The sequence below is a fragment of the Dasypus novemcinctus genome, chromosome 6, assembly GCF_030445035.2.
Source record: "Dasypus novemcinctus isolate mDasNov1 chromosome 6, mDasNov1.1.hap2, whole genome shotgun sequence".
Classification (NCBI taxonomy): domain Eukaryota; kingdom Metazoa; phylum Chordata; class Mammalia; order Cingulata; family Dasypodidae; genus Dasypus; species Dasypus novemcinctus.
In genome coordinates this window covers 115,185,691-115,198,165 of record NC_080678.1, presented here as the reverse complement: position 1 = coordinate 115,198,165, position 12,475 = coordinate 115,185,691, and the positions used below count along the sequence as shown (strand labels likewise).

Sequence of the window (12,475 nt, the reverse complement as noted above, 5' to 3'; positions counted from 1 at the left end):
AAGCACTGGCTTGCCTTGTTACTGTGAGGATATTTCATGGACTTAAATAATCAGTAAGATGATTGCATCTATGGCTGATTAGATCTACAATCAACTGAGATAGCTTTCAATGAGGAGAGAAGTTTGAGCCAATCAGTCAGCGGCCTGAAAAGGAGAGGTAATGGGAAGCAGATGTGGCTCAGGCGATGGGACTCCAGTCTACCATACAGGAGGTGCAGGGTTCGATCCCCTGTGCCTTCTGGTGAAGGTGATCCGGCTGGAGTGGCAAGCTGGCCCAAGAAGAGAACTGACTTGCATGGCATGCTGGCCTGTGCAAGAGTGCTGGCCTGTGCAGGAGTGCTGACGCAGCAAGATGATGCAACAAAAAGAGACGCAGAGGAGAGACAGTAAGAGATGCAGCAGAGCGGGAGCTGATTTGGCATAGGAGAATGAGCACCTCTTTCCCACTCCGGAAGGTCCCAGAATTGGTTCTCAGTGCCACCTAAAGAAAAAACAAGCAGACACAGAAAAACACATAGTAAATGCACACAGAAAGCAGAGAGCCAGCACAAAAACAATGAGGGGGCTAGAAAAAAAAAAGTATAAATATAAAAAAGGAGATGTGATGATTTTAGCAGCCAGAAGAGAGAATTCCCATTTCTATTTCTGCCAGCCTGGGAAATTCATTGAAAAACTTTCATCAGAGTTCCCAGCCTGCCCTACAGAATTGTGCATCCCACAGTCACTTGAGACAATTCATATAAAACTCTAATATTTACACATATTACCTGTTGGTTCTGTCTCCCTAGAAAACTCTAATACAAGGAACGATCCTTTCAGTTGGTGTGCATGAGACACTATACTAGCTTTACAATATTTTATCAACTCCACTACTTCTGCTACCCCACCAGCCTTGTGCGCTTTACTGCCAGGAGCAAAGCCCTGCTGTCACCGCGCTGTTCCTCCTTCCAGCTCTTTCCGCGTATAGAGTCCGAATAAGGCTTTCCACGTGGGGTCCCGCCCGCTCCCTGCCGCCCCCTGCCGCCCCCTGCCGCCCTCTGCCGCTTCCCTGACGGCCCCTGCCGCCCCCTGCCGCCCCCTGCCGGCCCCTGCGGGCTCCTGGCAGTCCCTGCCGCACGCCGCACCGCGCCGAGCCCAGGGCGCCAATCAGCCGCTGGGGCTGACGGGAAATGGGCCTTGGTCCCCGTTGCGCCGGAAACGGGTAAGGCCCCTCTGCGCATGCACCATCTCGCTCGATCTCGCGGGCGCTGGCGCGGGCGCTGGCGCGAGCGGGGTGGCGCATGCGCGGAAGAGCTCGCGGAGGCTGGGGAGGGCCCTGCGGCTGAGCCGGAGGCGGAGCCGGGCTCTCAGGAGAGGCCGCCGCGGGGCGCTCTCGGGCTTCTTTCGGGTGCTCTTCGCTATGCCCTCCGCCCCTTTCCGGAAGGACCCTGCGTGCCTCAGAGAGGTGTCGCGTTGAGCCCTCGCCCACCGGGAGGTCGGGAGAGTCCCTTGCCACAAGTCGAGGGCCGAAGCGCGTTCCCCCGGAGCCCCCAGCCGCAGGGGACGGGCTCCGGTGAGCGCGTCCACGGCGACCTCCCTTCCCGTTTCCTCCTTCCAAACAGCGATTCTACCCAAACTCAGCATTGTGTGCTTCAGGGCAGGAGCTCAAGGACGGCACTGTCCTGTGTCAGATGTGGCCTCTGTTTCATTATGTGACCATTGTGTTTCTAGGTCCTTGGTGTCCTATCAGAGCGCTACTATCCAAGGGTTCTGGGCCTGAGCGGAACCGGCCAGTCTGTGTATCCCCAGAGGTCCGGGTTTATTTGCGTTTTTTGAAAGACTAGCCTGAGATCCTGGGGTCAGAGAGCTCCAAGGTTTGGAGCTCTGATACCTGTTCCGACTCAAATAATTTTGTCGCTTAGGCCCAGGTCCTGGTTCCTGGGAACAAAGCAGCTCTTGTGCGGCCAAGAGGGAACCTTAGGAAGAGAAATCCCACCTGGAAGATGGCCCACCCTCAGAGCTTCAGAGCAGAGGCAGAAGAGCCAGAGAAAGCGAAACCTACCTGTGAATGGCTAGAAGCAATTTGCAATCCTTGAGCTCCATCCAGAAGCCACCCCAAACTATAATAGGAGCTTTGAGCCAGATTTCAGAAGAGACATGTGAGCTGGGGCCAAGGCAGAGGGGCTGGCCTGCCCAGGAAGTGTTGCTTCATTTGAGGATTTGAGAGGGTGTGGTCTGGGGGTGGAAAAGAAGTGCCACCTACTCTAAGGAATTTCCTCTCAGGCCTCCCTAAATGCCCTCGACTCCTTTCAAACGCCCCACCCCACTATTTGCAGGTGACCAGGGGGCCTGGCTCCATGCCCCTTAGCAGACGGGGCGCTGAGAGATGCTGCTTCCATCCTGACTCCTGGGCTCAGAAGGTCGTGGGGGAAGGGCGTCCTGGATTGCCAATTTCTGCCTAACATGAAAGATGAGAACTGCTGAGTCCAAGAGGGTGAATGTGCAGTCAGGTTTTCTGGTATAGTTAAGTAAAAAACCAGTTTCTTTTATTTTCATTTTTATTTAAAGGTGGTACCAGGGATTGAACCCAGGACCTGGCACATGGGAAGCAGGCGCTCAGCCACTGAACTACATCAAAACTGGTTTCTGTCAAAAGATGGAGAAACTGCTACCAACATAGAGAAGGGCCAAAGGACATTTTCCTATGGGAGGGCGTACTATTCACCTGGCAGGTGGAGCTTTTTAGGCAAGAGAATCCAGGAGGGGAAAGGCAGGTTAGATTTCTTGTGGTCTCATTCTTTCTTTTTTCTTCCCCAGCTCCCCCCTTCATTATTCTCTACATGTTTCCCAGAGCAGCAGAAAATGGACAGATCTCAGGTGAGCTGTTTATTTTATTCCTTACTTTGTTTACTGTGTCTTGTACGAGGTCTTTAAGGTCTGTAGTTGAGAATGGGAATGCAGAAATGGATGGAAATTAACATCAGGAATAATACACGGAAGGCTATCAATATCAGGACAAAGTGGAATACAGAACTATATAGGCGCTATGATGTTATAGCTGATTTGTCTGATCTTTTTCAGGGCATAGCAATAATGCAGACATTATCTGGGATGTGCTTTGCATTGACCATGGAAAGAAATCATGCTAAATCCTCATGAGGCATTTAGAGCTCTTGGCATTGAAGTCTAGACAATGTTCCTTTCCTGGTTTTTGTAAAGGTAACATAGACATGCTTTCTAAGTGAGTACCTGAAATCAGCGCAGCCTGCAGCCTGCCATTGATCCTCAGGGGAAGCATGGCACTGTGTCAGAGGTGAACTCAGCCAATCCAGGTTTCCAGGGGCCAAAACACCTTGGTCCCGTGGATTGCTTTCTGATGGTCCTAGTTGAGCCAGGCATAGAATTTAGGATATCTCTGAAAAGAAAGACTTGTATCACCTTCAGATAATCTCTGTAAATATTATGTATACATGGTGCAGGAGATAGATTTCAAGTTGTGCGTTCTGGCAGATGTTTTCCCATTTCCCTTTGGCATTTTAAACTGCTTCACTTTGTGGATCTGTCTGATGAGGGACACCAGTGACCTTATTATGGCAAGGTTGTGGATACTTTAGTGCTTGCTTTAATTGAGCTTTCTGTCCAGTTGGTGCTCATATCCAGTCTCTCCTAGAGTGTTGTCTTGGCTGGTTTCTGTTTTTTTCCTCTCTCTGTGATTATTTCTTTTCACTTCTCTCCACGGAGCTATCTTCCTCTTGTGCCTTTCTTAATTGCTTCTCCCAAGGTGTCCATTCTTGATCCTCTTTCATCCTTACTCTCCCTGATTCGCCTCTATGGGAAGGCATTATTTGCCGGACTGCTTGGCTCTGTCTTTCCCCTCTTTTAGACCCTAAAGGCCACCACTCTGCTGTATATCTCTGTAAGTATCCAAAGGCTCTTTAAACTCCATCGATTCAAATAAAAGTATTATAGCCCCCGACTCTTTCCCTTTATTTCCCATCCAATATGATCACCAACCAGCCTGTCATCCAAGTGAAGAATGGCATTTATCCTAATGGATGTCTTTTACCTGCTACACAGCCAGTGATCAAGTTTTATTACTTTCAAGTTATTAATTTTTGTTTTTTTGATTGAGTTAAAGGGCACAAGGCCCAGGTGAACTACTTGACAAATTTTTCTTGTACATAGATAGCTGTCACTCAGTTCAAGATATGGGACAGAAAACTATTTTGTGTTCTCTCCAAGACCTTACTTCCCCCATTGCCACTCAAGGGTAACCATTATTTTGCCCTCTATCGTTATATATTATTTTGTCTGATTTTAAACTTCATATAAATAGAATCATACAATATATATTCTTTTTAAAAAATATACTTTTTCTTTTTTCTTTTTCTCCCCTTTCCTACCCTGCTGTTTTTTGCTGTCTATGTCCATTCGCTGTATGATCTTTTGTATCTGTTTCTCTTTTGGTCTTCTCTTTTTTCTCCTCTAAGATTCACTTGGATTCGATCCTGGGGACCTCTGATATGGAGAGGGGTTCCCTGTCGCTTGTGCAACCTCAGTTCCTGGTTTCTCTTGCGCCTCACCTTCATTCTCCTCTTTGTCTCTCTTTTGTTGCGTCATCACCTTGCTACGTGACTCACTTGCGTAGGCACTGACTCGCTGCACGGGCACTCAGCTTGCTGTGTGGGCACTGGCTTGCCAGGCAGGCCTGCTTTTTTTTTTTTTAACCAGGCTTTAACCTGGGTCTTCCCATGTGGTAGGCTGAAGCCCAGTCACTTGAGCCACATCTGCTTCCCAATAGATATTCTTTTTGTGTCTGATTCCTTTTATTCGACATTACATCTGTGAGATAGCCATGTTGTTGCATGTTGCAGGAGGTTTTTTCCCCCATCATGTGACGATACCTCAATTTATCCATTCTAGTCTTGATGGACATTTGGGCTGTTTGTAATTTGGGTGTTTGCACATGTTCTTTGGTGTACATGTGCATTTGATTCTGAGGGATGTAAATCTGGAAGTAGAATTGATGGCTTATTGCACATATATATGCTTAGCTTTGATAGAGTCCACCAAACATTTTCCAAAGTAATTGTATTATTTGATACAAATGATATAGTCAGCCATATGCAAGAGATCCTGTTGCTCTATAGCCTAGTCAGCACTTGGTTTTGTTGGTGATGCTTTTTTTTTTTAAATTTATTTATTTCCTCCCCCCATTGTTTGCATTTGCTGTCTGTTTGCTGTGTCTGTTCATTGTGTGCTCTCTATGTCTCCTCGTTTTCTTTTAGGAGGCACTGGAAACCCAACCTGGGACCTCCCATATGGTAGGCAGGTACTCAACTGCTTGAGTCACATCTGGTCTTAGGCTTTCTCTCTCTCTCTACCCCCTTCCCCTCCCCCTCCACCTCCCCCCCCAAACTTGTGAGTGTAGTGGTATCTCTCTCTCTCTTTTATTTTAGGTAGATACTGGGGATCAAACCTGTTACCTCATACATGGGAAGCAAGTACTCAACCACGTGTGCTACATCTCCTCCCCTCATTTTGTTTTTTTCGTTCTTTTTTAAAAAATTTTATTTTATTTCTTAATTATCTTCTTTAAAGTTAATAGATCACACAAAATATTACATTAAAAAACATAAGATGTTCCCATATACCCCACTCCCCACCCCCACCCCCATCATTTTTTTAAGTTGTATTTTTTTGAAGATACAAGGTCACAAAAAATGTTATATTAAAAAATGTACGAGGTTCCCATATACCCCCCCCCACTCCTCCCACATCAACAACCTCTTTCATCATTGTGGCACATTCATTGCAATTGGTGAATACATTTTAGAGCACTGCTGTACCACATGGATAATAGTTTACATTGTAGTTTACACTCTCCCCCAGTACATTCAGTGGGTTATGGCAGGATATATAATGTCCATTATCTGTCCCTGCAATATCGTTTAGGAAAACTCCAAGTCCTGAAAACGCCCCCACATTACATCTCTTCTTCCCTCTCTCTGCCCTCAGCAACTACCATGGCCACTTTCTCCATAACAATGCTACAATTTCTTCCATTACTAGTCACAATAGTTCTATAGTAGAGTATCAGTAAGTCCACTCTAATCCATATTTTGTTCCTCCATCCTGTGGCCCCTGGGAGGTGATGTCCAGTCCACCTCTATATTGAGAGGGGGCTTAGATCCCACATGGATGATCGTTGCAGTTCTCCTGCTTGTGGTTGTAGGCACTCTCGTTTCCCTTGTGTGGTTGTTGACCATCTTCACCTCCCTGTTAGCTGATCTGGGTAAATCCAACGAACCAGAGAGTAGGAGTTGAAACTCTGCTGAGGCTCAGGGCCCAGCTGGCACATGGACAGTCCAGAGATTCAAGTCTCCTGAGTATACACCAACCCCAGCACCAACCACAGGTTCAATAAGTGACAGAAGAGCTCATTTTGGTTTTGATTTGCATCTTTCTGATGCCTGATAGTATCAAACATGCTTTCATATATTTCCTGGCCATTATTTTATCTTTATCTGATTTTTGGTTAAAAAAAAATCTATTCTGGTCTTTTGCCTATTAAAAAAAAATGGTGTTTGTCTCTGCCATATTAACTTGTAGGAGTTCTTTATATATTCTTTATATGAGTCCTTTGTCAGATAGAGGTATTGGAAATATCTTCTTTGAGTCTGATACTTGTTCTGAATTTTAATGAAGTCCAATTTATTTTTTTTTATGTGCTCTTAGTCCAGTCTTTACTTCTGTGTGCTCTTTATGTTCTGTTTAAAAAAACTTTACACCAAATGCAATGAATGTTTCATGATGATGGAGGAGATTGTTGTTATGGGGGGAGGAGTGGGGTGAGGGTCGTTGGTGGTATATGGGGACCTCATATTTTTTGAATGTAATATTAAAAAAATAAATAAGAAAGGAGAAAAAAAAAAACTTTACCTATTCCTAACTCAAAAATTCTATTTTCATCTAGAATTTGAATGTTTTAACTTTCACATTTAAGTATGATACATCTTAAAGTATTTTATATACATATACACATATGCGTATGTATACTTAGATACACATATACATATGTACATACATATTTTGATATGAGCTATGGCTATCCATTTCCTCCAGGACCATTTATTGAAAGACATTCCTTTCAAATTTGCAGTGGCGTCTTTGTTGAAAATCAGGTAGCCATCTACTTGTGGGTCTCTTTTTGGATTCTCAGTTCTATTGCAGTTGTCTCTTTGTCTAGCATTGTGCCAATATTTCCAGCCCCTGTTACTGTAGCTTTATAACATAAATAATATGTGTAACATATTGAATGATTAAAAAAATTTATGTGTCCAGTACATTTAATTGAGAAATGTATGTTTTTATTCAACTGTTTTCTTTTTCAAGTTATTGTCTATATTTTCAATTATTAAATGTACAAATATATTGAAAAAGGAAAAGCATTTGCAGGGAACTGATATGGCTCAAGTAATTGAGACCTGCTTCCCATATGGGAGGTCCTGGTTTGTTTCCCAGTGCCTCCTAAGAAAAACAAACAAATGATAAAACCAAGCAAACATGAAAAGAAACACTTCAGCTTAGGGGCCGAAGTGGCTCAGTGGTTGAGCACCGGTTTCCCACGTGCAAGGTCCCGGGTTCAATCCCTGGCCCCTGGGTACTTGAAAAAAAAAAAAAAGGGAAAAAGAAAGAGGTAATTGCAGTAGTTCAGATGATGCAAGGTGATGGTGGTGGCTGGAGGGCAGAGAGAAGCCTGGAATGTTAGCAGAGCCAGGTCCACTGTAGGCCCAGCTCAAGTGTTCTTTTCACTCCCCTTCACATAATACCTTCAGAACCATAATTACTGGCACCGCAGTCTTAGACCTGCCCTTCTGCCTTCTCCTTGCCCTTCCATTTGACGTCAATGTCTGAACTAGGTCAGAGGAAAAAAATTATAATTTTTTGAGACTTTGTCCATATCCCAAATTCTCTGCAGAATGTAAAGAAGTAGGCAAACTAAATTTATGCAAATGCCATTATTTTTTTCTTGAGATATAATTCACATATCCAAGTATTCACCCTTTTAAAGTGTACAATTCAGTGACTTTATTATATTCACAGCTATGTACAACCATCACCACTATTTAATCCCAGAACATTTCATCACCCCAAAAAAGCCAACCCAGTGTTACCATCACCACCATCCACTACCAAAACTTAGTGAATGTAATTAATATCACTGAAATGTATACTTAAAATGAGAAATGTTAATCCTGTGTGTATGTTACCACAATAAAAATTAAAGGAAAGAAGCCCCATATCCATTCATAGCCGTTAACCATGCCCCTGTCTCTAGCTCCTGGCAACCACTAATCTACTTTGTCTCTATGGATTTGCCTATTCTGGGCGATTCAAATAAATGCAATCATACCAAAAAAAAGTGTTCATATCTGTGGATATAAGTTCCCCACCTTTGTTTTTCAAGATAGCTTTGGCTTGGGGGAGTGGATGTCACTCAGTGATTGAGCACCTGCCTCCCACACATGAGGTCCCAGGTTCAATCCCCAGTACCTCCTGAAAGTAAAAAGTAAAACAACAGCAGCAACAAAAAAGATTGCTTTGGCTATTTTAAGTTCTTCGTATTTCTACATAAATTTTATGATCATCTTATAAATTTCTCCCCCAAAAACTTGCTGGAATTTGGTATTGCTTTGAAAACCAAATTGATCTGTAGATAGTATAGGTCATATTAATATTGACCTTTCAATTTATGAACATGGTATTTCTCTCTATTAGGTCTTTAATTTTTCTCAGCAAGGTTTGATAATTTTTCATGTGGAGTCCTTGTACTTCTTTTGTTAGATTTATTAATAGGTACTTGAAAACTTTTTCCCTATTTGTGTGTTGCTTGTATGTAGAAATGTGGTTGATTTTTTTGTATATATATATATATATTTAAAGATTTATTTATTTATTTAATTTCCCCCCCTCCCCTGGTTGTCTGTTCTTGGTGTCTATTTGCTGCGTCTTGTTTCTTTGTCCACTTCTGTTGTCGTCAGCGGCACGGGAAGTGTGGGCAGCGCCATTCCTGGGCAGGCTGCTCTTTTCTTTTCACGCTGGGCGGCTTTTCCTCACGGGCGCACTCCTTGCGTGTGGGGCTCCCCCACGCGGGGGACACCCTTGCGTGGCACGGCACTCCTTGCACGCATCAGCGCTGCACATGGCCAGCTCCACACGGGTCAAGGAGGCCCGGGGTTTGAACCGCGGGCCTCCCGTATGGTAGACGGATGCCCTAACCACTGGGCCAAAGTCCGTTTTCCGATTTTTTTGTATATTGACCTTGTATTCGGTGACTTTACCATTTATTAATTTTATTATTTTATCTGTAGAATATTTTGGATTTTCTACTTATGCAATTATCTATTAATAGATGGAAATTGCTTCCTTTCTAGTCCTTAAACTTTTATTTTTTTTTTCTTTCCTTCTTGCAGTGCCTAGGAGTTTTAATATACCATGAACTAGAAGTAGTACGTCCTTGTTTTCTTCCCAGTCTCAAGGGAAACTTTTCAATATTTTATCATTATGTGTGATTTTTGCTGTAATTTTTTTGGTGCATATTTTTTGGGAAGTTTCATTATTTTCCTAGTTTGCAAGGAGTTTTTATCATCCAAGGGATGCTGCATTACTTATTATTAAGATGAATATATAGTTTTCTCCTTTATTCTTTTAATGGATTAAATAATATTGACATATTAATTGAGGTAATTCTACTAATTTTTTTTTTTAGATTTTTTTATTTGTTTCTCTCCCATTCTCCCTCACCCCCCTTTGTCTGCATTCTGTATCCATTCACTGTGTGTTCTTCTGTGTCCACTTGCATTCTTGTCAGGTGGCACTGGGAATCTGTGTCTCTTTTTGTTGTGTCATCATCTTACTGCATCAGCTCTCCGTGTGTGCGGTGCCATGCCTGGGTGGACTGCGTTTTCTGTGCATGGTGGCTCTCCTTGTGGGGCGCACTCCTTGAGTGTGGGCACCCCTACACAGGGGTCATCCCTGTGTGACACGGCACTCCTTGTGCATGGCAGCACTGCTCATGGGCCAGCTCACCACACAGGCCAGGAGGCCCTGGGAATCAAACCCTGGACCTCTTATATGGTAGGCGGACATTCTATCAGTTGAGCCACATCCGCTTCCCTCTATTAATGTTTTGATTTTCAAATGTTAAACCAATCTTATTTTCCAGGAAAAAATCCAACTTGATTTTTGATGTTTAAAAAAAAATGTAATTCATGATTATTGGTTTAGAATTTTTGTCTTTATTCATGAGATAAAGTGTAATTTTCCTTTCCTATGTTTTTGTCAGATTTTATCTTAATTTTATACTAACCTTGGAATACATCTTAAGTGTTTTCTCTTTCTCTATTCTCTGGAAGCATTTGTGTAAGACCGATGTTATTTATTTTTTAATTGTTCCTAAAATTTCACCAGTGATCTCATCTGGGTCTGGATTTTCTTTGTGGAAAGTTTTAAAATTATTGATTGCATTTCTTTATATTAGGGAAATTATCCTTTAGAATATGATATAAGTTCAGTTCCTTCTCAGCTCATCTTTTCTCATCCCCAGGTGTGGGAGCAGGTGCTCTTTGTTCCAGGGAAAGCTTGGGAAAAAGCAATGTTGTCTATCAGTATACCTGCCTACACCTCCAGGCCAAAGCCATGGCTGTACACATGACAGTTCAAAAATAACCACATTGGCACCCAGGATTTCTGTTTGCTTTGCTCTCTTTCTTTACATTTCTCTGGATTGCACTTGTGCTAATTTAGCATCTTGATAGGAACTAAAAGTTTTAGTCCTGTCCTACTCTTAATATTTTAGTCAAGGGCAGCAGTGACTTCCACGTCGCTAAATGCTAAATCCAGTGGTGAATTCTCAGGCTTCGTCTTGCTTGACCAGTTAGCTGCATTTGACATTGTTGATCACTTTTTTCCTTCTGATTTAACTTTCTTCATTTGGCTTCCAGAATACAACATTCTTTTAATTTTCCTTCTCTGATTGCTTGCTCCTTTTCCTTTGCTGGCTCCTCCTTTTCTTCCTACCTCTTGATGTTGGAGAGTCCCGAAGCTCAGCCCTTGCTCCTCATCCTTTCTCTATCTGTGACCTACCCTTTGGTGTTCTTGTTGATTCTCATAAGTATTTCTGTGGCCAATGATTCCTCATACTCTTTTAGTTTCCTAGGCTGCTTAAGCAAATACCATGAAATTATTTGGCTTAAACAATGGGAATTTATTTGCTTAAAGTTTTGAGGCTAAAAAAAGTCCAGATCAAGACATCATCAAGGTGATGCTTTCTTCCCAAAGACTGGCTGCTGGTGTTCCTTGGCTCCTCTGCAACATGGCGAAGCACATGGCTGCATGTGCTGGTCTCTCCCTTCTTTTCTGGGCTTCATTGATTTCATCTTCTTGCTTCTGTGGCTTTCTCTCTCTCTGTCTGAATTTCATTCTCTTATAAAGGTCTCTAGTAACAGGAATAAGACCCATCCTGATTGAGGTGGGCCACACCTTAACTGAAGTAACCTCATCAGAAGGACCTACTTACGATGGATTTACATCCACAGGAATGGATTAGATTTAAGAACATGTTTTTCTGGGGAATATACAGCTTAAAACCACCATACCCAGACCTCTTCCTGCACTTAAGAGTCATATATCTAACGGTCTACTCTACATCTCTATTTGAATGTTTAATAGACACAGCTGAACATGACTGCAACTGACTTACTGGCCACTTCCTTCCCAAACCTGTTTTATCACAGCCTTCCCCTTCTTGATTGATAGCTAACCCTTTGGAATCATCCCTGACTTGTTTTTCCTTCATGCTGTACATCTTACTTATCAGCAGAACCTCTTGGCTCTAGATCCAAAATATATCCAGAATCTGACCTCTTCTAATCACCTGCAATTACCCAAAACAACCCTCAGGCATCTCTTGCCTGGATGATGTCAGGGGACACAGAGCAGTTCTCGCTACCTGGGGAATGAGTCAGGTATGGCACTCCTCTGCCCAGCATTTCATTTTCCTCTGAGTAAAAGCCAGAGTTCTTCCAAAGGGTTATGTGGCTCATTACTTCTGTATCTCGCCTCCTCCTCAGCCCTTGATCACTCTGCACCAGCCCCACTGGCCTTCTTGCTGTTCTAGAAACATACTGGGCACAATGCCATCTCCATCCTTGTGTGAGATTTACCTGCTGCCCGGAGTGTGCTCTCCCCAGGGACCTTGTGGCCAACTCCCTCTCCTCCTCTGGACCATGTTCAGAGCCCACAGCTCAGGCAGGTCTACCTGGACCCCGAGTTCAAAACTGCTGCACTAATCCCTAGCATTCCCACCCCCCGTACCTTCATCTGTTTTGTATTTTTGCCATAGCACTTCTCACATGAAGTTTGCTCATTACTCTTTTTATTGTTTTTTTTTTTTTTTTGGTAAGATTTATTTATTTATTTTTTTATCTTTATT

At 43.2% G+C, this 12,475-nt stretch overlaps 1 protein-coding gene across 10 annotated transcripts in view; it reads left to right on the top strand.

Moving 5' to 3' along the window:
- Nucleotides 1–2,054: 2,054 nt before the first annotated feature.
- Nucleotides 2,055–12,475, top strand: part of LOC101427306 (uncharacterized) — a 146,203-nt gene continuing 135,782 nt past the window's right edge. For all 10 annotated transcript variants that reach the window (XR_011649099.1, XR_011649098.1, XR_011649097.1 and 7 more), the window contains exons 1-4: nt 2,055–2,138; nt 2,316–2,399; nt 2,548–2,711; nt 2,797–2,856. Coding sequence is in view for 2 of the 10 variants with exons in the window: in XM_071215921.1 (XP_071072022.1) it covers nt 2,337–2,399; nt 2,548–2,711; nt 2,797–2,856 (287 nt within the window). In the remaining 8 variants the exon portion in view is untranslated. The remainder of the gene's footprint in view (nt 2,139–2,315; nt 2,400–2,547; nt 2,712–2,796; nt 2,857–12,475) is intronic.